The sequence below is a fragment of the Sphaerodactylus townsendi genome, linkage group LG05 (genome assembly GCF_021028975.2).
Source record: "Sphaerodactylus townsendi isolate TG3544 linkage group LG05, MPM_Stown_v2.3, whole genome shotgun sequence".
NCBI classification, from domain to species: Eukaryota; Metazoa; Chordata; class Lepidosauria; order Squamata; family Sphaerodactylidae; genus Sphaerodactylus; species Sphaerodactylus townsendi.
In genome coordinates this window covers 7,867,578-7,890,778 of record NC_059429.1, presented here as the reverse complement: position 1 = coordinate 7,890,778, position 23,201 = coordinate 7,867,578, and the positions used below count along the sequence as shown (strand labels likewise).

The 23,201-nt window shown below is 53.1% G+C and overlaps 1 protein-coding gene across 1 annotated transcript in view; it reads left to right on the top strand.

Annotated features, from left to right (window-relative positions):
• ELL (elongation factor for RNA polymerase II) overlaps positions 1 to 22,096 on the top strand; it is a 52,232-nt gene extending 30,136 nt beyond the window's left edge. The window contains 7 exon segments of the mRNA XM_048495735.1: positions 3,217 to 3,294; positions 3,296 to 3,345; positions 3,608 to 3,771; positions 6,727 to 6,980; positions 9,836 to 9,963; positions 19,014 to 19,110; positions 21,306 to 22,096. Of these exon segments, the coding sequence (XP_048351692.1) occupies positions 3,217 to 3,294; positions 3,296 to 3,345; positions 3,608 to 3,771; positions 6,727 to 6,980; positions 9,836 to 9,963; positions 19,014 to 19,110; positions 21,306 to 21,794 (1,260 nt within the window). The 3' untranslated portion in view covers positions 21,795 to 22,096.
• The last annotated feature ends 1,105 nt before the right edge of the window (positions 22,097 to 23,201 follow it).

Sequence of the window (23,201 nt, the reverse complement as noted above, 5' to 3'; positions counted from 1 at the left end):
AAAGCAAAGTTGGGCCATGGGACTGGAATTAGCCCATTGGAAAGTCCCAGCCCTCGGGTGGCTCTTTAGCAGACCAGCCCCTTTAAAAATAACATTCTAGTTGTGAGCTGACTCTCCACCAGGAAATAGGCCGGCTCTTTTCTTGCCCAAGAGGCTAATTCTCCCCAGCTGTTCGAAACTGGATGCGTTTCTAAAACCTCTTCTTTTTTTCTCCCAAACAATTGCTTGTAAGAAAGGCAAAAGTCGCAGCTGCAGCCCGATCTATTTATAAGAGGTATGGCGCGGCAGCAGCATCTGGGTACCCACGGAGCTCTCAACCTCTTGCCGAAAGCAGCCCAGAGGCCCCTCAAGCCGCCGGGTAAAAAAATAACTTCCCGGGAGCTTCCTCACCAGGTTTGCTCCAGTACCCAAACGAGCTCACCCTTAACGACATGTTAATTGGGGACTCGTAAGCCGCTCGGGTCATGGACCCTTTGCTGCCTCACAGGCATTTCCCTTGTGGGCACCGGGTTAGCGAAGCTGTCAAAGAAATTCTACAAAAGCGCCAGGCCTCGGTTTCGATTGGCACGAAACAGGGACAAATGTTTAGCTCAGTGGTGGCGAACCTATGACACGGGTGCCAGAGGTGGCACACAGAGCTCCCTCTGGCATCGCCAAGCAGAGTGCCCGGCCCCCCCCCCCACACAATATCTAGGCTGGCCTGGGCCGGCTGGGCTATTCGACATTATTAGCATTAAACCTAACACCTAGTTTTAGAAGCAGTGGTGGTAACCCTATTAAACCCCACTGATTTTCGTAGCGAAGCACTAAAGCGCTTGATCCTTTACCTGGGAGTAAGCTCGGTTGTTGGCAATGTAATCTTGTTACTGAGTAAACCCTCCTAGGGTCGTGTGTGGATTCACCCGTTGAAGAGTTGCAACGTTATGGTTTCAAAGCAAAGCCACCGACTCACCATTGGGCAGCTTTGCTTGGCCCCGAGTAACGCAGATCACCGGAGCCAACCGCTTTTTTTTTCTAAACTAAAACCTCAGCGCTCAGGTTACCTTGCCCTTGTTGGCACTTTCTATGCATAACAAGTGGGGTTTTGGATTGCGAGCTTGGGCACCTCGGTCTCGAAAAAGGTTCGCCATCACTGGCCCAGCTGCCCTTCGGGAAGCCCAGAGACGTTCCTGGAACTGCCGGCTGCCTTTGCGCGGAAGTTATCTGCAGGTTGAAGACGAGCGTGTCGTCACCTTCCCCTTCCTGGGAAAGAGTTTTCGCATTTGGGAGCTTCCTGCCCCTCCCTCCCTCCCTCCCTCCCTCCCTCCCTGCCGGCCTTAGGAACACTGCTTGAGTGACAGCACCCAGATATCCCGCCCCCACAATACTTGGGGTTGGCAGAAGGGGTTTGTAGGGTACGTTTCTGGTTAACACCAGCACTCCCCCACCCCCAGTTCTGTGCTGTTCAGACAGGACAGACTGTAAAATACAGAAAGAGCTAAAACACAAATTGTATTGTTAAAGGCTTTCACGGCCGGAATCACTGGGGTGCTGTGTGGTTTCCGGGCTGTATGGCCGTATTGTAGCAGCATTCTCTCCTGACGTTTCGCCTGCGTCTGTGGCTGGCATCCTCAGAGGATCTGTTGGTAGTAAAGCAAGTGGAGTATAGATACCTGTTGGAGAATGGTTCTTCCCCCACCCTGGACTCTCCAACAGGTGTATATACTCCACTTGCTGTATTACCAACAGATCCTCTGAAGATGCCAGCCACAGATGTAGGCGAAACGTCAGGAGAGAATGCTGCTAGAACATGGCCATACAGCCCGGAAACCACACAGCACCCCAAAATACAAATTACTTTGGCTGAAGGAGCTCAAATAACAGGCATAGAACATCAAATAAACAACATTATAATGTTACTACGACTACTAATATATTACTAACCCTTTAATGGATTAATATAATCTAGAGAGATATCTATAACATTTAATAAAAAACTAGCTACATTCGCACAAACAGTAGGATCAGGGTTGTCTAAGATTAAAGGAATCTTAAGAGCATCAGTTAGTGGATTATATAAGAGTGAAGGAAGGAGTGATTGGTTCATCCTAGCTTTAGCAAATCTTGCACAGTGGAAGAGAGTGACTGGATCGAGTTCCAATTTGGGTCTCAATTATTACATGGGCATCGCTCTCTTCGCTTATTCATTTGTTGGTATCTAGCATAGAGGGCATTATATTAAATTGGGCAAGAGACATAGCTCTTCTTTGTTTTGCATTTAAAAGAAAGAAGAGATCGTTAGCGATGTGCCCGTGTTCTAGAGGAATGAGCATAGTTAAGGGGGAACATGTTTTCCTCGCGGCAACTATCCTGTCACGATACTCTTGTTCTAAAGAAAATGAATAGATGCAATTCAGACATTCAGCAGCAAGGGGGGGTCCTATCTCTCTGGCTTGGCCCATTCACTGCTTGTGGAACTTTCCCAAGTGAGTCTGTGCGCACAGACATCTCATAGGTGGTTGGAAAAGACCTTTCTCTGTCCAGAACCTTCTTTTAGGTTGCCAGGGTTAGGGAGGGGTGGCATGCGAGGGAAGAGGGAAAGGGAGGGGTGGCATGCAAGAGGAGGGAGGGAGTAAGGGGTGGCATGCAAGGGGAGGCATGCACGGGAAGGAGAGGGAGGGGAGGGAGTAAGGAGTGGCATGGGAGGGGAGGGAGTAAGGGGTGGCATGCAAGGGGAGGCATGCACGGGAAGGAGAGGGAGGGGAGGGAGTAAGGAGTGGCATGCAAGAGAAGGGGAGGGAGGGAGTAAGGGGTGGCATGCAAGGGGAGGCATGCACGGGAAGGAGAGGGAGGGGAGGGAGTAAGGAGTGGCATGCAAAGGAAGGGGAGGGAGGGAGTAAGGGGTGGCATGCAAGGGGAGGCATGCACGGGAAGGAGAGGGAGGGGAGGGAGTAAGGGGAGGGAGAGGAGGGAGGGAGGGAGTAAGGAGTGGCATGCAAGGGGAGGGGAGGGAGTAAGGGGTGGCATGCACGGGAAGAGGAGGGAGGGGTGTCATGCAAGGGAGGGGAACCCTAACCCAGCAGTGCCGGACGAGATGATGTACGGTGGCTTCTCCGAGTCCTCCTGGCCGTGAATGATTAGGACCGCTCCCCGTGTCTCTCGCTTTGTTTCTTCTTTCCGTGCTAAAAGTTAAGAGTTGAGGCGTCCCCTAAGCAGCCCTCTTCCTCTTCCAAGCAGCACATCTCGATACCCAGGCCGGACAGTCTGGGACCAAGTCTCGATCGCTTCTCGCTAATTCTCTCCCACATCGGGTAAAGGGGACAGTCCCCAGGGGAGCTTCGACTGCATCCAGCAATATGAGTCCAGGTGAGTGGGTCTTGGGAGTCCGTACGAGGGCCTGCTTGTCAGCTGCTTCTGGTGAAGGTGAAACGCCAGGTGCGGAGGCCAGGGAACGCATTGGCTTCTGCCCCAGGCCAGGCGTGCCTTCGCTGGGGTCCAGCCGGGCTGCCCTCGGGTTCAGGAAGCGTGGCTACGTCCCTGCCAGCACCGTCCCCTCCCTCGGAGCCGCTCCTTCTGCCCGCTTCCTTGTTGGCTCATTATTTTCTCTCGTCTTATTTTTGTCCTCCAGCGACGGGGACATCCAGCTGGATTGTCTCGGCACCGTCCAGGATAAAATCACCGTCTGTGCCACTGACGAATCCTACCAGAAGGCCAAGCAGAGCATGGCCCAGGCGGAGGAGGAGACGCGGAGCAGAAGTGCCATCGTCATCAAGCCCGGAGGCCCTTATGTCGGTAGGCCTGGGGACACTGCTTGTGGCCTTTGTGCGGCGGTGTTCTGAGCCGCTCTTAAGAGGGTGGGGCCCTGGGGAGTGGCAAAATCTGTCTCCTGCTTCACAAGGCTCTGGACAATGTGGAAGACTATTGTGGCTGTGTATTGTCGGCTTATTTTCATGGCCAGAATCACTGGGGGGTTGTGTGGTTTCCAGGCTGTATAGCCATGTTCTAATAGCATTTTCCCCTGACGTTTTGCCTGCATCTGTGGCTGGCATCTTCAGAGGATCACGGGTCAGAATTTCTAGTAGATGCTTCTGAATGCTGCCAGAGTTTGTGGCGGGCATCTTCAGAGGATCTTCTGAAAATGCCAGCCACAGATGCAGGCGTAAACGGCAGGAGAGAAAATGCTACTGGAGCACGGGCTATACAGCCTCGGAACTGCACAACACCCTAAGAATATCCCACGAAGGCAGCCACCAATATGATGCTTACAAGTAAATAATAAGGTTGTGGTCGACGCATACGCTTCAGTGCCCTTGTGTAGGGCTGTGTGGGATATGGGGGCATGGCAAGATGACGTTGAGGGCAAGTTTTGGTTGGGAGCAGCAGTGGCGTAGGAGGTTAAGAGCTTGTGTATCTAATCTGGAGGAACCGGGTTGATTCCCCAGCTCTGTCAGCCTGAGCTGTGGGAGGCTTATCTGGGGGGAATTCCAGGTTAGCCTGTGCACTCCCACGCGACGCCAAGCTGGGTGACCTTGGGCTAGTCACAGTTCTTCGAGCTGTCTCAGCTCCCACCCACCTCACATAGGTGTTTGCTGCCAGAGGGGGGGAAGGGCAAGGAGATTGTCAGCCCCTTTGAGTCTCCTGCAGGAGAGAAAGGGGGATATAAATCCAAACTCTTCTTCTTCTTCTTATGTGTATTCAAGGGCCATTCTGAAAGGTACTTTTGCAAGCAAACTGCTTACAGGTAGCCCTCCTCTACCATCCCCCCCGTGCACAAATAGGGCACTCACGGTCCTTCCTGTCCTGTGGTTTTAATTGACATCTGCAGATTTTGTCTCACCAAAGAGCTTCTCTTGCGCAGAGAACTTGATAAGAGCAAGAGAGACGGAAGCAGGAAGGAGAGAGCCCTCGGCCTTTTAAATCCCTCCGCCCGCTCTTGGAAATGTTCAGGGCCTAATTCTGGCTCCTAGACCACCGATAGTGAACCTTTTCGAGACCGAGGGCCCAAATTGCAACCCAAAACCCACTTATTTATTGCAAAGTGCCAACACGGCAATTTAACCTGAATACTGGGGTTTTAGTTTAGAAAAAACAGTTGGTTCCGAGGCGTGCGTTACTCGGGAGTAAGCTTGGTGGTAGTCGGTGGCTTTGCTTTGAAGCAACAGTGCAACTCTTCCAACGGGTGAATCACAACCCTAGGAGGGTTTACTCAGAAGCAAGCCCCACTACCAGCAACCGAAGCATTCCCCAGGTAAAAGATCGCGACTTTTTTAGTTCTTCACATGAAAAATCAGTGCGGCTTAACAGGGTTACCTACACTGCTTCCCCCAAACTAGGTCTTAGGTTTAATGTTAATAGAGCCCAGCGGCCCAGGCCAGCCTAGATGTTGGGGGGTGGGGGGGAGGGCTATTTCCCACCACATGACGAACTCTGTTTGCACGTGCCCACAGAGAGGGCTCTGAGTGCCACCTCTGGCACCTGTGCCGTAGGTTTGCCACCACTGTCCTAGACTGTGACTTTGGGCATATGCCTTCCAATCACTACAGCAGTTTATTGTCGACGGCTTTCATGGCCGGAACAGGTTAGAAGCTGGTCGAAATTTAGCATTCTCGATGCTTGTGGTACTGGCATCTTCAGAGGATCTGATGCATCAGATCCTCTGAAGATGCCAGCCACAGAGGCAGGCGAAACGTCAGGAGAGAATGCTGCTAGAACACGGCCATACAGCCCGGAAACCACACAGCACCCCACTACAGCACTTGCTTCATAGGATGCCTCTCTTGGTCTGCATTAGAATGGCTATAGATTTGGATCCAGTAGCACGATACAGACCCAGTAAGATTTTCAGGCTGTAAGCTTTGGAAAGTCAACGCTCCCACCATCAGATACCAGACAGTACCACATCTGACGGGGGGAGCTACTACCACCAAATCTTGTGGGTCTCCATGACGTTAACTGGATTTGAATCTGACTGTCATGAAGCAGTTTATTTTATTTATTTATTTGTTCCACTTTTATACCGCCCTCCCCCGGAGGGCTCAGGGCGGTTTACAACATAAATACAGACAAGTGGATAAACAAGGTAAAATACTAAAATTGGTACCAGTTAAAATGCGGCGCACAAGGTTCATAACCATTTAAAACAGATGGCGTTCAACCATTAGAACTCCTCTAACTCCTCCAAGAGGGGAACAGCGGGTCTCAGTTGTTAATGGGCACATCAGCAGCCGGCCTCCCCAAAAGCCCGGCGGAATAACTCAGTCTTACAGGCCCTGCGGAACTCATTTAGGTCCCACAGGGCCCGGACAGCTGGAGGAAGAGCATTCCACCAGGCAGGGGCCAGGGCTGTAAAAGCCCTGGCCCTAGTGGAGGCCAGCCGCATCATGGAGGGGGCGAGGATCTCCTGTAAATTGGCCTCTGCCGAGCGCAGAGCGCAACCTGCCGAGCGCAACCTTGCTAGTGCTAGTTGTGGGGTCCACCTCCGGCAAGCGTGTCCACATTTCCTTTGTTTATTTTTGAAGTGGAAAGATTTGATGTTGAAGCACCTGCTGTGGCCAGACCTCTTGCCTGAGGCCTGCCTCCCTGGCTTATAGCTGGGTACATTTTCCTCTTGCATTTGCTCCGCGGCTTGAGAGGACATCGCAGTGTTGGGGAGCCGCACAGCTCCACGGCTTTCGGCAGAACTGGGCCAGCTCGAGCGTTTGCATTCTCTCTCGCTGCTGTCTCCCCTCCCCTCCCCCAAATCCTTAGGCAAAAAGGTCCAGAGGCGCAGACCCGCACCCGGAGCCTCCGACACGGTGCCCTCCCGGAAGCGGCCGACGCCCGTCAACCTTGCCAGTGCCATCCGGAAAGGCAAAACCGCTGTGTCTCAGCGGCCCTTCAGAGACCGGCTGGTGCATTTGCTGGCCGTGAAGCCCTACAAGAAACCGGAGCTGATCTTGAGGCTGCAGAAAGATGGCCTGGCTCAGCCGGACAAAGATTCCCTGGATAGTCTCTTGCAGCAGGTCAGTCTGGGTATGGCACATCATCCAAAGACTTCCCTTCCCTTCCCTTGCAACCCAAAGGTGGAATCTGTGGCAGGTTGATCCTCCTTGATGTGAGACTGCAAAGGCCTGAGCAGACCAGGTGCTCGGGAGCAGCAGCCACAGGTGGCCCTTGCTTTCACATCCTGCAGGTGAGCTCCCAAAGGCATCTGGGGGGCCACTGCGAGTAGCAGAGTGCTGGACCAGATCAGGGGTCTGCAACCGGCGGCTCTCCAGATGTTCGTGGACCACAATTCCCGTCAGCCCCTGTCACCATGGCCAATTGTAGTCCATGAACATCTGGAGAGCCGCCGGTTGCAGACCCCTGGACTAGATGGGCTCTGGTCTGATCCAGCAGGCTCGTTCTTATGTTTCGCTGGTCACACTTTGAGGTGTTAGTTTTAACAGAGCCTCCACAAGCAGCAGCACTGTTCTGAATGCTGGTGGTGCAGCTTCTTGTGCCTCTTGAACTTCGCTTCCCGACGCATCTCGCTGTTTGTGCTATTGGGGAAGAGAGTCCCTGTCCAGTTCAACTGGGTCTGATCCCAGCCGGGCAGTGTGAAATTTTGAAATAGGTTTGGGGAAAAAACGAGACAGCCAGCTGGGACCTTGTCCTGTGCCATTGGGAAGTACAGAAGCGTGTTTTTGCCCAACTGCATGTCTCTGGCTCTGAGCATTTGTGAGGATGATGCGGCTGGCCACTACCTGGGCCAGGGCCTTTATAGCCCTGGCCCCTGCCTGGTGGAACACCTTACCACCAACTGTCCGGGCCCTGCGGGATCTTGGAGAGTTCCGCAAGGCCTGTAAGACCGAATTGTTCCACCAGGCTTTTTGGGGGGGCGGCCGCTGATGTGCGGCCCTTTCCCCTCCCCTTTACACTCTGGGCCCCTTAATACTTATGGGGACCCTCCGCTCTCTTATCTTGTTTCTTCCCAGGGTGGGTTTATGAAGTTTTATGCTGGACGCCAATGTCATCTTGTTAATCTGCTGTTTTAATGGGGTTTTAATGTAATTGTTGTTTTATCGTGTTGTTCACCGCCCAGAGCCCTTCGGGGGAGGGGCGATATACAAAATCAATTGTAAATAAGTAAAAATGAATAAATAAATGACGTGCTGCCCGATTCTGAGACCTGCTAAAATACGATTCCTTCCCGAAACGCTCACTCCAGGGTTCCACTTTTTAGCAGAGCTTGCTTCCTTCCTGCTAAGAGCTGTGTCGGAAATGCAGTTCTGCATTCAGAAGGGCGAGCAGCTTGGTTCTTCTTTTTAAAAAATTGCAAGCTGCGTCTTTTTCAGGATTCCAAATGCCACGTGGCTTCGGGGCCTCCACTGGCATGTTGTCAGGCCGGAGCCTGGCAGTTGGGGGTGGCGGGCATTTGCAAGCAAACTGTGAGGCTTTCTTCTCGGCAGGTGTCCAGTTATCAGCAGTGGTGGGATCCAAAAATTTTAGCAACAGGTCCCCATGCTGGTGGGATTCAAACTGTGGCGTAGCGCCAGTGGGGCTGGGCGGGGTACGACGGGGGCGTGGCCAGGCATCCCGGGGGCGGGGCATTCCTGGGCGGGGCTGTGGCAAGGATGCAGCCGCTGCGCCGGTCCTTGGGCAGGAAACCAATGCACGCAGGCGCAGGCTGCCACGCACACCGGTGCACCTCCTGCTAGACTGCTTCCAGTTCTGCGCGCTACTGCTGAGAGGAGGGGCGTAACTGAGGCAAAAATCACGTGGCAAAATCACCCATTAGTAACCCCCTCTCGGCACACGCAAATAATTAGTAACCTACTCTTGGGAACCTGTGAGAACCTGCTGGATCCCACCTCTGGTTATCAGGCTTTCACTGTCTGCAGCCTTGGACCCAGGAAGAGCATCTGCTTATCAAGTGGGAAATGTTCCCAGCTCTCTCATCTTTTGTTCCAGGGCAGGGCTCTGCAACCTGCGGCTCTCCAGATGTTCATGGACATGCTGGCAGGGGCTGATGGGATTTGTAGTCCATCAACATCTGGAGAGCTGCAGGTTGCAGAGCCCTGTTCTAGGGGTAGAGTGAACCGTTGGGTTACAGGGGGGTGGGGATCTTGGGTGATCTCGGCAAGGAGTTTGTGTCAGGACCAAGCCTGTCAGTGCCCAGATGTCTTGCTGTGTAAGAATTGCAAATGTTTTCCTGTAAATGCTTTCCTGTTTCCCTCTCCCCTCCCTGGCAATTCCCTGGCGCCAGCTCTCCTGCAAGAAGGTGCGAACGGTTCCCAGGTCCCTTGAAGCTCTGTAGTGCAAATGTTATACAATTTGTGAAGCACATTTGGCGTGGGTCAAATGGGGGGGGGGGGGTTGAAGGATATAATCTCTGGATTTAAGCGGGAGAGCTTAGATTCAGCTTTCTCTGTTACTCTACGCGTTGTAGAAATAAACTGCTTTAGGACTTTCCTACGGTCTCTGTTATTGCCACGTTCGAGAGCCTGACAGTTTGCACGGGGGCTTCAGAATCGGCTTTGCCAATGTTTACCTTTCACTTTGAAATGAAGACTTTTGCACAGGTGTCAAACTCGCGGCCCTCCAGACGTCATGGACTAAAGCATCATGCTGGCAGGGGATGATGGGAACTGTAGTCCATAACATCTGGAGGGCCACGAGTTTGACACCTGTGCTTTAGAGCAAATCTACGGTTTCTGTTATTTTTTGACCTGGGGTCCGGCACATATGAACTCTGTACTTTGCTGGGAATGAGTGTTGGTGGGCAGCCGCTGGGCACATCTGGTCTGCATTACTTCCTCCCAGGGTATGTGAACATTTCTTACCTGTCGTGTTACTTGCTTTCTCTCTCCCCTCCTTCCCCGCCCCCTCCTCACAGATTGCAAATGTGAACACTAAAGATGGGACGTGTACCCTAAAGGATTGTCTCTACAAAGAAGTTCAGAAAGACTGGCCCGGGTATTCGGAAGGAGACCAGCTGCTGCTCAGAAAAAGGTTTCCTTTCCGGTAGTAGATCCAGTTTCAGGATTGGGACCTCCTCCTCCTTGTTTGTTTTTATGTTCTTTGACGCTTTGTGGGTCGTCACTGGGAGGATCAGAATTCTAAGGCATGTGTAGCTTGAATCTTGAACCAAACGGTTGAGGAATGCAGAAGAAGAAGAAGAAAAGTTGGATTTACATCCCGCCCCCCTTTCTCTCCTGTAAGGAGACTCAAAGGGACTTATAAACTCCTTTCCCCTTCCCCCCTCACAACAAACCCCCTGTGAGGTAGGTGGGGCTGAGAGAGCTCTGAAGGACTTTGAAGCAGTGCCTTAGAAGCAGAGTTTGGATTTGTGCCCCGCTTTTCTCAACCTTAGCGAGTCTCAAAAGAGGCTTGCAAACGCCTTCCCTTCCTCTCCCCGCAACAGAGGCTTGTGAGGCAGGGGAGGCTGAGAGAGTTCATCATCATTATCATCAACCTTTTATTGGCATGAGTTTAAAATACAACAGAGAGGTTGAGGAGAATCAAGTTAAAATACGTCAATAAAATAAGTAAAAGATATTTCCAGCAGTTAAAACAATAAATAAATAAATAAACTAAAATCTGTGGCGAATCTGTTGTGCCAGCGCCAGGAATTTGGCAACGTCTAGGGATCTCTGAGGAGACTGATCACAAAGCAGATAGAAAGATTTGACCTTGTCTAATGAGTAGGCATAGTTCTCAGTGTATGGGTCTATGTATTGTCTTCTAGATGAAGCATATAGTTCGCAATCTAGGAGGATGTGCTTGATTGTTTCGATGGCTTTTTGTGAGCAGGGACACGTTCTTTGTTGGTATGAGATCTGGAGAAATCTGCCGCTCAGGACTGCTGAGAGAGTTCTGAGAGAACTGTGCTTGGCCCAAGGTCATTCAGCAGGCCTGCATGCGTAAGCATGGGGAAACAAACCCAGTACTCCAGATTAGAGCATTAGGAAATGGGAAAGAGGATTGTGTGTCCTATTACATCTCTTTATCCAAAATTTGCTTCTACCAAAAATTGTTTTTAGGGATAGCAATTCCTTTAATGAATGCAAACGCTATGCTTTTACATAATAATAGTCATCTCTGGACTTAAAGAAGGGATTGCAGAAATATCAACTTCTGAAGGTCAATTAAATAGACCTTTAACTGAGTTCGAATGGTTCATTCGGAATATAGTGAAATAAGGAAAATTCACTCAAATGTAGAAAAAGAGGAAGAAGAGTTTGGATTTATATCCCCCCCTTTCTCTCCTGCAGGAGACTCAAAGGGGCTGACAATCTCCTTTCCCTTCCCCCCCCTCACAACAAACACCCTGTGAGGTAGGTGGGGCTGAGACAGCTCCGAAGAACTGTGACTAGCCCAAGGTCACCCAGCTGGCGTGTGTGGGAGGGCACAGGCTAATCCAGTTCCCTAGATAAGCCTCCGCAGCTCAAGTGGCAGAGCGGGGAATCAAACCTGGTTCTCCAGATTAGAGTGCACCTGCTCAACCACTACACCACGCTGGCTCTCTGAGAGAGTATTAAAGCCTTAAGTATATACAAAATATTAAGTGTGTACAAAATATTTTTATTACACTGTACTCCCAAGGGTTATATTAATAACACACAAAATCACAAATCATATATTACAATAGTGCAAAAATAACCAGATAACCGGACCCGTAGGAGAGGGTGTATGTAGGACTCCATTTAAACCTAGGTCTTATAATTACTGCAAATAACCATCTCTGCTCATTTAGGAGTTCCTGTTTTAAGCGGCATCAGATTACTACCAACCTGTCCATTCTGGAGCATACCAGTTTGGTTATTTTTGCACTGTTGTAATATATGATTTGTAATTTTTTGTAAATAACCCAACCGGGATGATCCGGTATGAACAGGTTGGTAGTACTCTCGACACTACTTAAAATAGGAACTCCTAAATGAGTGGAGACGGCTGTGTGCTGTAGTTATAAGACAGTGGTGGCGACCCTATGGCACGGGTGCCAGAGGTGGCACTCAGAGCCCTCTCTGTGGGCACATGCAAACAGAGTCCCCCCCGCCCCCCACATCTAGGCTGGCCTGGGCCACTGGGCTCGATTATTAGCATTAAACCTAAGACCTAGTTTTGGGGAAGCAGTGAAGGTAACCCTGTTAAGCGCTGTTAAACCCCACTGATTTTCATGCAAAGAACTAAAGCGCGATCCTTTACCTGGGCGTAAGCTCGGTTGCTGGCAATGGGGCTTGCTTCTGAGTAAACCCTCCTAGGGTCGTGATTCACCCGTCGGAAGAGTTGCACGGTTGCTTCAAAGCCAAGCCACCGACTACCACCAAGCTTACTCCCGAGTAACGCACGCCTCGGAGCCAACCGTTTTTTCTAAACTAAAACATCAGTATTCAGGTTCAATTGCCCTGTTGGCACTTTGCGATAAATAAGTGGGTTCTGGGTTGCAATTTGGGCACTCGGTCTCGAGAAGGTTCGCCATCACTGTTATAAGACATACATTTGATTGGAGACTTGCTGGTTTGGTTATCTAGTTATTTTTGCATTGTAACAGTTTATGTGTTGTTGTTGTGGCGGGGTTTTTTTTGCATTGTTGGAGATGCAACTCCTGGATTGATATTTCCATTGAATTGCCACAATTTTAAATAGCTGTAAATGTTTTTAATATAATTCTTGTGAGTACAGAGTAATAAAAATGCTTTATACGTACTTAAGGTTTTAATATTCCCTCTGCTTTGTTCAACCCTCCGGTGCCTGACTTATTTACAGGTTGGGTTTGGGTTTCCATTTGTTTATGAGTCTCTAGCCCACAGGTGTCAAACCGGCGGCTCTCCAGAGGGTATGGACTACAGTTCCCATCATCCCCTGCCAGCATCATGCTGGCAGGGGCTTATGGGAATTGTAGTCCATGAACCTCTGGATAGCCGCTTAATGTAGGGAGATGTGCCCTGCCGGGCACGAAGTGGTGGGGATGCTCCAAAATGGGATCCTCTGCCTGACACTGCCAGAGGATGTAGTGATGGCCGCAGGATTTTAAAGGGGGTTAGACAGGGTCCCGAAGAAGACGTCTTGTCAGTGGCTAATAGCCCTGGTGACTGAAGGGGATCTTCCCATTACGAGGCAGTCAGCCTCTGAATGGCAGTGCTGGGAGATCTCCTCAAGGGCCTCCACCTCTAAGCCTGGTTTTAGCCCTCCAGATCACAGGTGGGATCCAGCAGGTTCTCACAGATTCCCGAGAGTAGGTTACTAATTATTTGTGTGTGCCTAGAGGGGGTTACTATTGGTGATCTTGCCACGTGATTTGTGCCTTAGTTACACCCCTCCTCTCAGCAGTAGCGCGCAGAACTTGAAGCAGTCTAGCAGGAGGTCCACCGGATTGCGTGGCAGCCTGCGCCTCGTGCATTCGTTTCCCGCCCAAGGACCGGCACAGCAGCTGCGTGCTTGCCACAGCCCTGTCCAGGAATGCCCCGCCCCCGGAATGCCCGGCCATGCCCCGGAATGCCCCGCCCAGCCCCATTGGTGCTACGCCACAGTTTGAATCCCACCCCCATGGGAACCTGTTACTAAAATTTTTGGATCCCACCACTGCCTCCAGATCACAGGTGTCAAACTCGCGGCCCTCCAGATGTTATGGACTACAGTAGTCCATAACATCTGGAGGGGCGCGAGTTTGACACCCATGCTCCAGATGATCTGGTTGGCCACTGTGGGAGACTGGGTGATGGGCTAGGTCAGTGGTGGCGAACCTTTGTAATCCCAGACTGGACTATGGCTCCTTATTAGTTTCTGCCAGCATGGCCAATTGTCCATGCTGGCATGAGCTGATGGGAATTGTAGTCCATAACATCTGGAGTTCCAAAGGTTCGCCACCACGGGGCTAGGTAGACCCTCACTGGTCTGGTCCAGCCTTGTTGTTTTGTTGTTGTTGGTCTGGTCCAGCAAGGCTATTCTGATGTTCTTATGACATGACACGGTCCTGTGATCCACTCAGGCAAAAGGTCTGGCCCCTCCCACCTCCCTGTCTTCCCCAGGTCTCCCAGAACAACTTGCTGTGTGCCCAGCTGTGCGTTGAGAGAGGGGGCAGGGAGGGAGCTACGTCCCGCTCTCTTTCTGGGGATCGCCTCTGCCATTCTGACAGTCTTGTCCTTGAAGGCGCCCTGGAACACCCTTGCTGAAGAGAGGGCGAGAGGCCAGGCTCAGGCGATGGAGTGGAAGCACCTGTTGACCAGAAAACTCATGCCAGGTTTCTCTGGGAGCTGCATCTAGGCTGCAGAGGGGACGGCTGGTTCGAGGACCTAGGGCAGTGATGGCGAACCTTTTCGAGACTGAGTGCCCAAATTGCAACCCCAAACCCACTTATTTATCACAAAGTGCCAACACGGCAATTTAACTTGAAGGTTTTAGTTTTAAAAAATTGTTGGCTCCGAGGCGTGCATTGCTCGGGAGTAAGCTTGGTGGCAGTCGGTGGCTTTGCTTTGAAGCAACCCTGCAACTCTTCCAATGGGTGAATCACGACCCTAGGAGGGTTTACTCCGAAGCAAGCCCCATTGCCAGCAACCGAGCTTACTCCCAGGTAAAGGATCGCGCTTTAGTTCTTCACATGAAAATCAGTGGGGTTTAACAGGGTTACCTTCACTGCTTGCCCAAAACTAGGTGTTAGGTTTAATGCTAATAATCGAGCCCAGCGGCCCAGGCCAGCCTAGATTGGGGGGGGGGGGGCTCTGTTTGCACGTGCCCACAGAGAGGGCTCTGAGTGCCACCTCTGGCACCCGTGCCATATGTTCACCACCACTGACCTAGGGCCAGTCTTCCTGGCGGCCCAGAGAAGTGCTTCTAGTCAAAGTCCTGAGGTAGACAGACATATCCTCTCATTGGGCCCATGGCCGCTTGAGGTGGCAGTCAGCAGAAATCCAGGGCCGTTTCCTTTTCCTCCGTCGGGGGGGCCCGCAGCCCAGCAGTCCAGCGCCTATTCAACTAGCTGAGGACATTCGTGCAGCAGCAGTGGCGCAGGAGCTCGTGTATCTAATCTGGAGGAACCGGGTTTGATTCCCAGCTCTGCCGCCTGAGCTGTGGAGGCTTATCTGGGGAATTCAGATTAGCCTGTGCACTCCCAACACACGCCAGCTGGATGACCTTGGGCTAGTCACAGCTTCTCGGAGCTCTCTCAGCCCCACCTACCTCACAGGGTGTTTGTTGTGAGGGGGGAAGGGCAAGGAGATTGTAAGCCCCTTTGAGTCTCCTACAGGAGAGAAAGGGGGGATATAAATCCAAACCTCCTTCTTCTTCTTCAGATGCTGGCAGGAGCCTCTCTGTCCACACCCGAAGAACTGTGGCCACTTTGAACTGGCTGCCCGTCTGTCAGATGTTCAGAAAAATCTGCTACCGTCACTCCTTCCTGACCACTGGAACCCTTCCCACAGCCACGGCAACTACTGGCGTGCGCCCTTTCTATTTGTTGCCGTGGCTGCCTGCTTCTGTGTAGAAATAGCACAGCCTTCTGAGCTGTTCTTTCTTTTTTTTAAAGTTTGGGTCAGATATTTTGCAGCCTGTCGTGATTTTCCATTCAGCTCTGAGTTGGCTTCAGTGCTGTTTGCATTGCTTGCAGAGCTCCCGGCGTTTCGGGCTCCTGTTTAAAGCAACAGCGTCTCGCCGCTGAGCCAACCGGGCTAAACAGCGGAGGGAACTGTTTGGGCCCAAGAAAAACGAAACGGGTGGAGAAGGGGGAGCCCGATTTTCCCTTCCGCCGAGAACAAAAAAGGCAGGCGTCGAAGCCACAACCAAAATGATGGAAAGTTGGGGGGAGGGGGAATCAAGGTAGGAGGAGGCAGTCTCTCCTTCTCCACCCCCTTTTTCAGCCTAAAAATGGGCGGGGGGTGTGTGTGTTAAAGAGCACAGATTGTTCTATAGCAGTGATAGCGAACCTTTTCAAGACCGAGTGCCCAGATTGCAGCCCAAAACCCACTTATTTATCGCAAAGTGCCAACACAGCAATTGAACCTGAATACTGAGGTTTTAGTTTAGAAAAAGCGGTTGGCGTTACTCGGGAGTACACTTGGTGGTAGTCGGCGGCTTTGCTTTGCAACCGTGCAACTCTTCCAACGGGTGAATCACGACCCTAGGAGGGTTTACTCCGAAGCAAGCGCCATTGCCAGCAACGGAGCTTACTCCCAGGTAAAGGATCACACTTTAGTTCTTCGCATGAAAATCAGTGGGGTTTAACAGCGCTTAACAGGGTTACCTACACTGCTTCCCCAAAACTAGGTCTTAGGTTTAATGCTATTAATCGAGCCCAGCGGCCCAGGTCAGCCTCGATGTGTGGCGGGGGGGGGGGGGGGACTCTGTTTGCGTGTGCCCACAGAGAGGGCTCTGAGTGCCACCTCTGGCACCCGTGCCATAGGTTCGCCACCACTGTTCTATAGAAATACTGAAATGTGGCCTTAGGCTCACATTGCTGCCTTCCCCCAAAGCCTTCCAAGTAACCCTCTGTTGTGTTTTTAATTTTTCAAAGGGGTGATAACTCTGTCCGGCCATCCTCCCCCACTCTCCCCGCCCTGCCTGCGCTGCCACTTCAATGAATTTTCATTTCTGCCCCTGGTTTGTCTCCTCTCCAAGCAATCCCAACCAATTGGGTGTGTGTGTGTGTGTGTGTGACACCGTGAACAAAAGTCAAGCTGCAAAGACCATTCAGAGTGACAGGCCTCCTTTTGTCTCTCACCACAGATGGATGGAGATTTTGGTGTCGGATGTTTTGGGTTTTCTGGGTTGTATGGCCACGTTCCAGTCGTATTTTCTCCTGACGTTTCACCTGGAACACGACCATACAACCCAGAAAACCCCCTGCGTGTCCGGACGCCTGCCTGTATGTCCGGACAGCCCACCTGCGTGTCCGGACACCCTCCCTGCATGTCCTGATGGCTCCACTGCGTGTCCGGACGGCCCCCCTGAGTTTCCAGATGCCCCCCCGGGTGTCTTGATGCCCCCTGCGTGTCCGGACTCCCCCTTGAGTGTCCGGACCCCTCTGCATGTCCGGACGGCCCCCTGCGTGTCTGAATGGCCCCCCTGCATGTCCGGACGGCCCCCTGCGTGTCTGAACGGCCCCCCTGCATGTCCGGACGGCCCCTGTGTGTGTTTGGATGTCCCCCCTGCATGTCTGGATGCCTACTTCAGTGTCCGGACGTCCTCGTTGGGTTTCCGGACGCTTACCTGAGTGTCCGACACCCCCCTTGCGTGTCTGGGTGCCCCCATGTGTCCGGACAACCCCCCCTGCGTGACCGGACGGCCTCTCTGCGTATCCGCACATCCCCCCTTCATGTCCAGATGCCCCCCCTTCGTGTCCGGACGCCCCCTGCGTGTCCAGATCCCCCTTTGCGTGACCTGATGCCTGCCTGCATGTCCCTATGTTTCTGGATGCCCCCTTGAGTGTCCGGACCCCCCCTTGAGTGTCCGGACCCCCCCTGCATGTTCTACTGATTCTTCCTGTGAAAGCCTTCAACAATACACGATTTCAGTGCCGTTTACAGATCAGCCCCCCCAAAGGAAAAGTTGGGAGAAGGGGGTGACGTCCAGATCCCATAAGCTTCTGAGCTGAAACATGGCCATCCTTTGGCTGAGCTGGGGTCTTAGGAATCCAAAAGGATCCAAAGTAGCCACCTGTTGAGCATTTCGTTCAAGATCCTCTGAATAACTAGAAGACGACAAACCCCAGCATTTGGGTCCAGGAGATCTATTATTCCTTCAGCCAGACAGAAACGCAATACCACCAGCGTGGTGTAGTGGCTATGAGTAGGTGGACTCTAATCTGGGGAACCAGGTTTGATTCCTACCTCCTCCACATGAACGCAAACAGGATTCCCTGTTCCTGCACATGAAGCCTGCTGGATGATTTTGAGCTAGTCACAGTTCTCTCTGTCTCAGCCCCACCTACCTCACAAGCTGTCTGTTGTGAGGAGAGGAAGGGAAAGGAGTTTGTAAACCACTTTGAGACTCCTTACGATCGAAAAAAGTGTGGTATAATTCCAGACTCTTCTGTATTATTTATTATATCCCAGCTTTCCTCATGGTTCAAAGCGGCTTACGACGATAGTTGCAAATATTGCCAAGATTAATTATTTATTAAAACATTTATGTGCCACCTGTCCTTGTGGTTCTGGGCATCTTCCGTAATAGTTGAAAAACATTCCCGGCAAAAATCAAAAAGAAAATAGCGGACCCCCCCCCCAAAAAAAATTCCTCCTCTCTTCTCCCGTTAAAAGATGCTTGATGTTCAGACTCCGTCAAAATCCCCTGGCGAAAAAGGTCTTTCTGTATCTCCTGAAATAAAATGGGTGAAACACAGCTGTGCTCTCCCTTGCCTTGGATTTCCACCTGAGCCCCATCCTCAAAGGAAAAGGTGCTTCTTGCTAGGTTGATGTCATGGGCATCAGTATTGCAAACGTACCCGTTTGTGTCCGCGATGAGTGACGGCTGCCGGATTTTGTCTGGACCAGAACTAAACCGAGCGGGTGGGAGGGAGGCAGACTCCCAGCCAGAACGGGACCCTGAATTATTTTCTTACTTTCCTATAACATTGCAATCAAGAAATAAAGGTTGACTAAACCCTAAGAAAAAAACAGCCCAATGCAAGGAATGAGTGCAGTATGATTCGTGATAGCAATAATCTTGAATAACAATACGTTCGTAGATGGTTTGGTGAGCTTACCTTGGTCTCACCACACAGAGACTATAAGTGACTGTTCCATAAAATGAGACGTCTGGAGATATCTGGCTGATACAGATTTATGTTATTTCGTGCCAGGATTGTGAAGCTTACCTGTACTTTTGCACTTTTAGCTAGAAGTATATAGACTCGTGTTATTAAGTATTGTTATTCAAGATTATTGCTATCACGAATCATATTGCACTAATTCCTTGCATTGGGCTGTTTTTTCTTAAGGTTTAGCCAACCTTTATTTCTTGATTGCTTTGTATTTATGCCCTTTCGGTGTGTTTCCTTTCCTATAACATTGCCATGGAATTTAGCATCTTGCTTTGTCAAGGGTCTGATATCCCCCCCTCCCCCACTTCTTTCCCTTCAGGAAACTCTGCCAGCCGCAAAATGCCAGCTGTCTCCCAGAGAACCCTGCTTTAAGCCCACCCAAAGATGGTTCAAGTTTGTCCTCGTCGCCTTCCCAGGTAAGCTGCAGAGGCTCAGCTTCTCCTGGTTAGCCATGCTGGGAACCACGGGGCTGGGGAGCAGCTCTAAGCAAGCAGGGGCTAGGGAACTGAGGGGCCACCCCCTTCGCGTGGAGGGCGGGGGGGGGGGGGAACCAACAGCCTATTGGCCTTGCCGTGATCAGAGATTCTTTTTCTTTGCCTCGGGTTTCCAGCCTAGAGACAGTGTGGCAGCAAAGGGTGTTCCTGGTAAATTAGTAGAATCTATCATTAAAGATAAAATTATAAAACATATAGAACAGCAAGACCTGCTGAGAAAGAGTCAGCATGGCTTTTGCAGAGGCAAATCCTGTCTTACAAACTTACTAGAGTTCTTTGAGGGTGTAAACAGGCATGTGGATAAGGGGGAACCTGTGGACATTGTCTACTTGGATTTCCAAAAGGCTTTTGACAAAGTTCTTCACCAGAGACTATTGAGAAAACTCAGCGATCAAGGAATAAGAGGGGAAGTCCTCCTGTGGATTAAAAACTGGTTGAGCAACAGGAAGCAAAGAGTGGGTGTAAATGGGAAATTCTCACAATGGAGAGATGTAGGGAGTGGTGTCCCCCAAGGATCCGTTTTGGGACCAGTGCTCTTTAACCTATTCATAAATGACCTGGAAGTAGGGGTGGGTAGCGTGGTGGCCAAAAACAGTCCAGGTGCTTGGGAGCAACAGCCGCAGAAGGCCATTGCTTTCACCTCCTGCATGTGAGCTCCCAAAGGCACCTGGTGGGCCACTGCGAGTAGCAGAGAGCTGGACTAGATGGACTCTGGTCTGATCCAGCTGGCTTGTTCTAAAAAAAAAGGGGTGACAATTGAGTCTTGGCCACATCAGGTGATTTTTGGTTCTCTGGGTCCTTCGTCTATCTCCCTCGATCCGCTCCTCTGTCGGAGTTTGGATTCTAGGTTCCTTGCAGGTGGGGACTTGGTGTCTTTTGACTGTGCCAAGTCTTTGAAGCAGGGGTGTTCCACTCTGGCCCTTCGGACATTTCATGGACTACAAATCCCACTTGCCGCTTTCTGAGCTCGCTCCGGCGGCCTCGCACTGTTACGTCAGTTTTCCTTGTTTCGTTTCGGGGGATCGTATCTACGTAGCTATGTAGACACGGCCAGAGGTGGGATCCAGCAGGTTCTCACAGGTTCCCGAGAGTAGGTGACTAATTATTTGTGTGTGCCGAGAGGGGGTTACTAATGGGTGATTTTGCCACGTGATTTTTGCCTTCGTTACGCCCCTCCTCTCAGCAGTAGCGCGCAGAACTTGAAGCAGTCTAGCAGGAGGTGCACAGGTGTACATGGCAGCCTGCGCCTGCGTGCATTCGTTTCCCGTCCAAGGACCGGCGCAGCAGCTGTGTCCTTGCCACAGCCCCACCCCTGGAATGCCCGGCCATGCCCCCGTCGTGCCCCACCCAGTCCCATTGGCGCTACGCCACTGTTTGAATCCCACCACCATGGGAACCTGTTACTAAAATTTTTGGATCCCACCACTGGACATGGCCCCTCAGGGATCGCAACATGAGACTTTGATCTGGGACAAGGGTCTGCAACCTGCGGTTCTCCAGATGTTCATGGACTACAATTCCCACCAGCCCCTGCCAGCATGGCCAATTGGGGCTGATGGGATTTGTATTTATTTATTATTTATTTATTAAACTTATAGGCCGCCTCATTCCCGAAGGGCTCGAGGCGGCTCACAACATGGCTGTTCCAACGAACAACAAATCAACAACATAAAAACTTAATCCCTTAAAACCTATGCAGCAATAAATTAAAATAGCAGAAGTATTTTAAAACAAAAATGGTTTAAAACAGGCGCCCGAACCAAGGCCAAGGAAAGGGAGGAGATAGGTAGGGCCCGCGATGTTATCAGTGGATCAGGCCCAACCAAAATAAAAAGAGTCCATGAACATCTGGAGTCCATGAACATCTGGAGATCCGCAGGTTGCAGACCCCTGATCTAGGAGAAGTGAATTAAAGGAACCATCACAAAATGGCGGCCAGGAAACGTTCTTGAGGACAAACGGGGTTTTCTGAAAATGTTTGCCAGATGTTTTCAGGGGCTTGTACAGAAGAGGCCTCGGATTAAGGTAGGTTCGTGTTCATTTTATCGGGTCGTTTATCATGGATTCACGTTCGCTTGTCGGTTTATCGGGTTTCGTCTCCTGTTCCTTTTCCCCAGAAACGAACTCAGCCGTCGGAATTCATTGACCCGCTCTCCAACAAGAAGCCACGGATCTCTCACTTTACCCAAAGGACTCCGCTCGTTTTCAACGGCAAGCTGAACTTGGCCAATGGGAAGGAGGCCTCCTTGCCCACGGCCGTGAATTCGGTCGGCTCCGGCTCCCTTTTGCCGCCCCTGGAGCCACCCCAACCTCACAACCCCCTTCCCGATGTTGGCGCCGACGTGAGCCACCACGACAAGGACTTTGAACCGCCAGAGCCAGCCGAGAGGCTGGGGGCGACTCGGCCAGCCACGAACTATGCCCAGGCAAGCCGGCACAGCTACGGCTTCCATTCAAAAACCAAGAAGAAACTTAAGAAGCACCGGGAGAGGGAGAGGAAGGAGGAGGAGCAGCAGCAGCAGGCCGGAGGAAACTCGTCCGGCACACTCAAAAAGGACAGTGTGAAAACGGGATCCTCACAAAACACAGCAGGTGGGCGCCACTAATTTGGGCTACAAAGAGAATCCCTTTTTTAGGAGAATGGAAGAGCAGGTGTGCATCAGGTGTTCACATCCCCTCGGTCCAGAATTGGGATAACTTTCAAGGTCTGTATTTCGCTTGGGGAGGGGAGGAGTTGGTTTCCCTCCCTCTCGAGCACTCCTCAGTGAGAAAAACCTCCAGCAGGCAAGCTGTCAACTTCTGCGGGGTGGCTGGTTAGCCCTCTGCTGGCTGTCCCCTCAGTGGGCAGGTGAGAGTGAGTGTTCATCGTACCCCGTCAGACCATCGATGGTGAACAGTGCGTTGCCTCCATCGGGCTCCCCAAGCCAAGTACACAGGGCTTCCCTGGTGAGCAGTTCTCCAGGCGTAGCGGTTAAGAGCAGGTGCATTCTAATCTGGAGGAACTGGGTTTGATTCCCCGCTCTGCCGCTTGAGCTGTGGAGGCTTCTCTGGGGAATTCTGATTAGCCTGTGCACTCCAACGCACCCCAGCTGGGTGACCTTGGGCTAGTCACAGCTTCTCGGAGCTCTCTCAGCCCCACCTATGGGGGGGGGGGGGGGGGGGAGTGGGGGGGGGGTGGGGGGGGGGGGGGGGGAGCGGGGGGGGGGGGCCGGGGGGGGCGGGGGGGGGGGGCGTGGGGGGGGGGGGGGGTGGGGGGGGTGGGGGGTGCGGGCGGAGGGGGGGTGGGGGGGGGGGGGGGTGGGGGGGGGGGGGGGTGGGGGGGGGGGGGGGTGGGGGGGGGGGGGGGTGGGGGGGGGGGGGGGTGGGGGGGGGGGGGGGTGGGGGGGGGGGGGGGTGGGGGGGGGGGGGGGTGGGGGGGGGGGGGGGTGGGGGGGGGGGGGGGTGGGGGGGGGGGGGGGTGGGGGGGGGGGGGGGTGGGGGGGGGGGGGGGTGGGGGGGGGGGGGGGTGGGGGGGGGGGGGGGTGGGGGGGGGGGGGGGTGGGGGGGGGGGGGGGTGGGGGGGGGGGGGGGTGGGGGGGGGGGGGGGTGGGGGGGGGGGGGGGTGGGGGGGGGGGGGGGTGGGGGGGGGGGGGGGTGGGGGGGGGGGGGGGTGGGGGGGGGGGGGGGTGGGGGGGGGGGGGGGTGGGGGGGGGGGGGGGTGGGGGGGGGGGGGGGTGGGGGGGGGGGGGGGTGGGGGGGGGGGGGGGTGGGGGGGGGGGGGGGTGGGGGGGGGGGGGGGTGGGGGGGGGGGGGGGTGGGGGGGGGGGGGGGTGGGGGGGGGGGGGGGTGGGGGGGGGGGGGGGTGGGGGGGGGGGGGGGTGGGGGGGGGGGGGGGTGGGGGGGGGGGGGGGTGGGGGGGGGGGGGGGTGGGGGGGGGGGGGGGTGGGGGGGGGGGGGGGTGGGGGGGGGGGGGGGTGGGGGGGGGGGGGGGTGGGGGGGGGGGGGGGTGGGGGGGGGGGGGGGTGGGGGGGGGG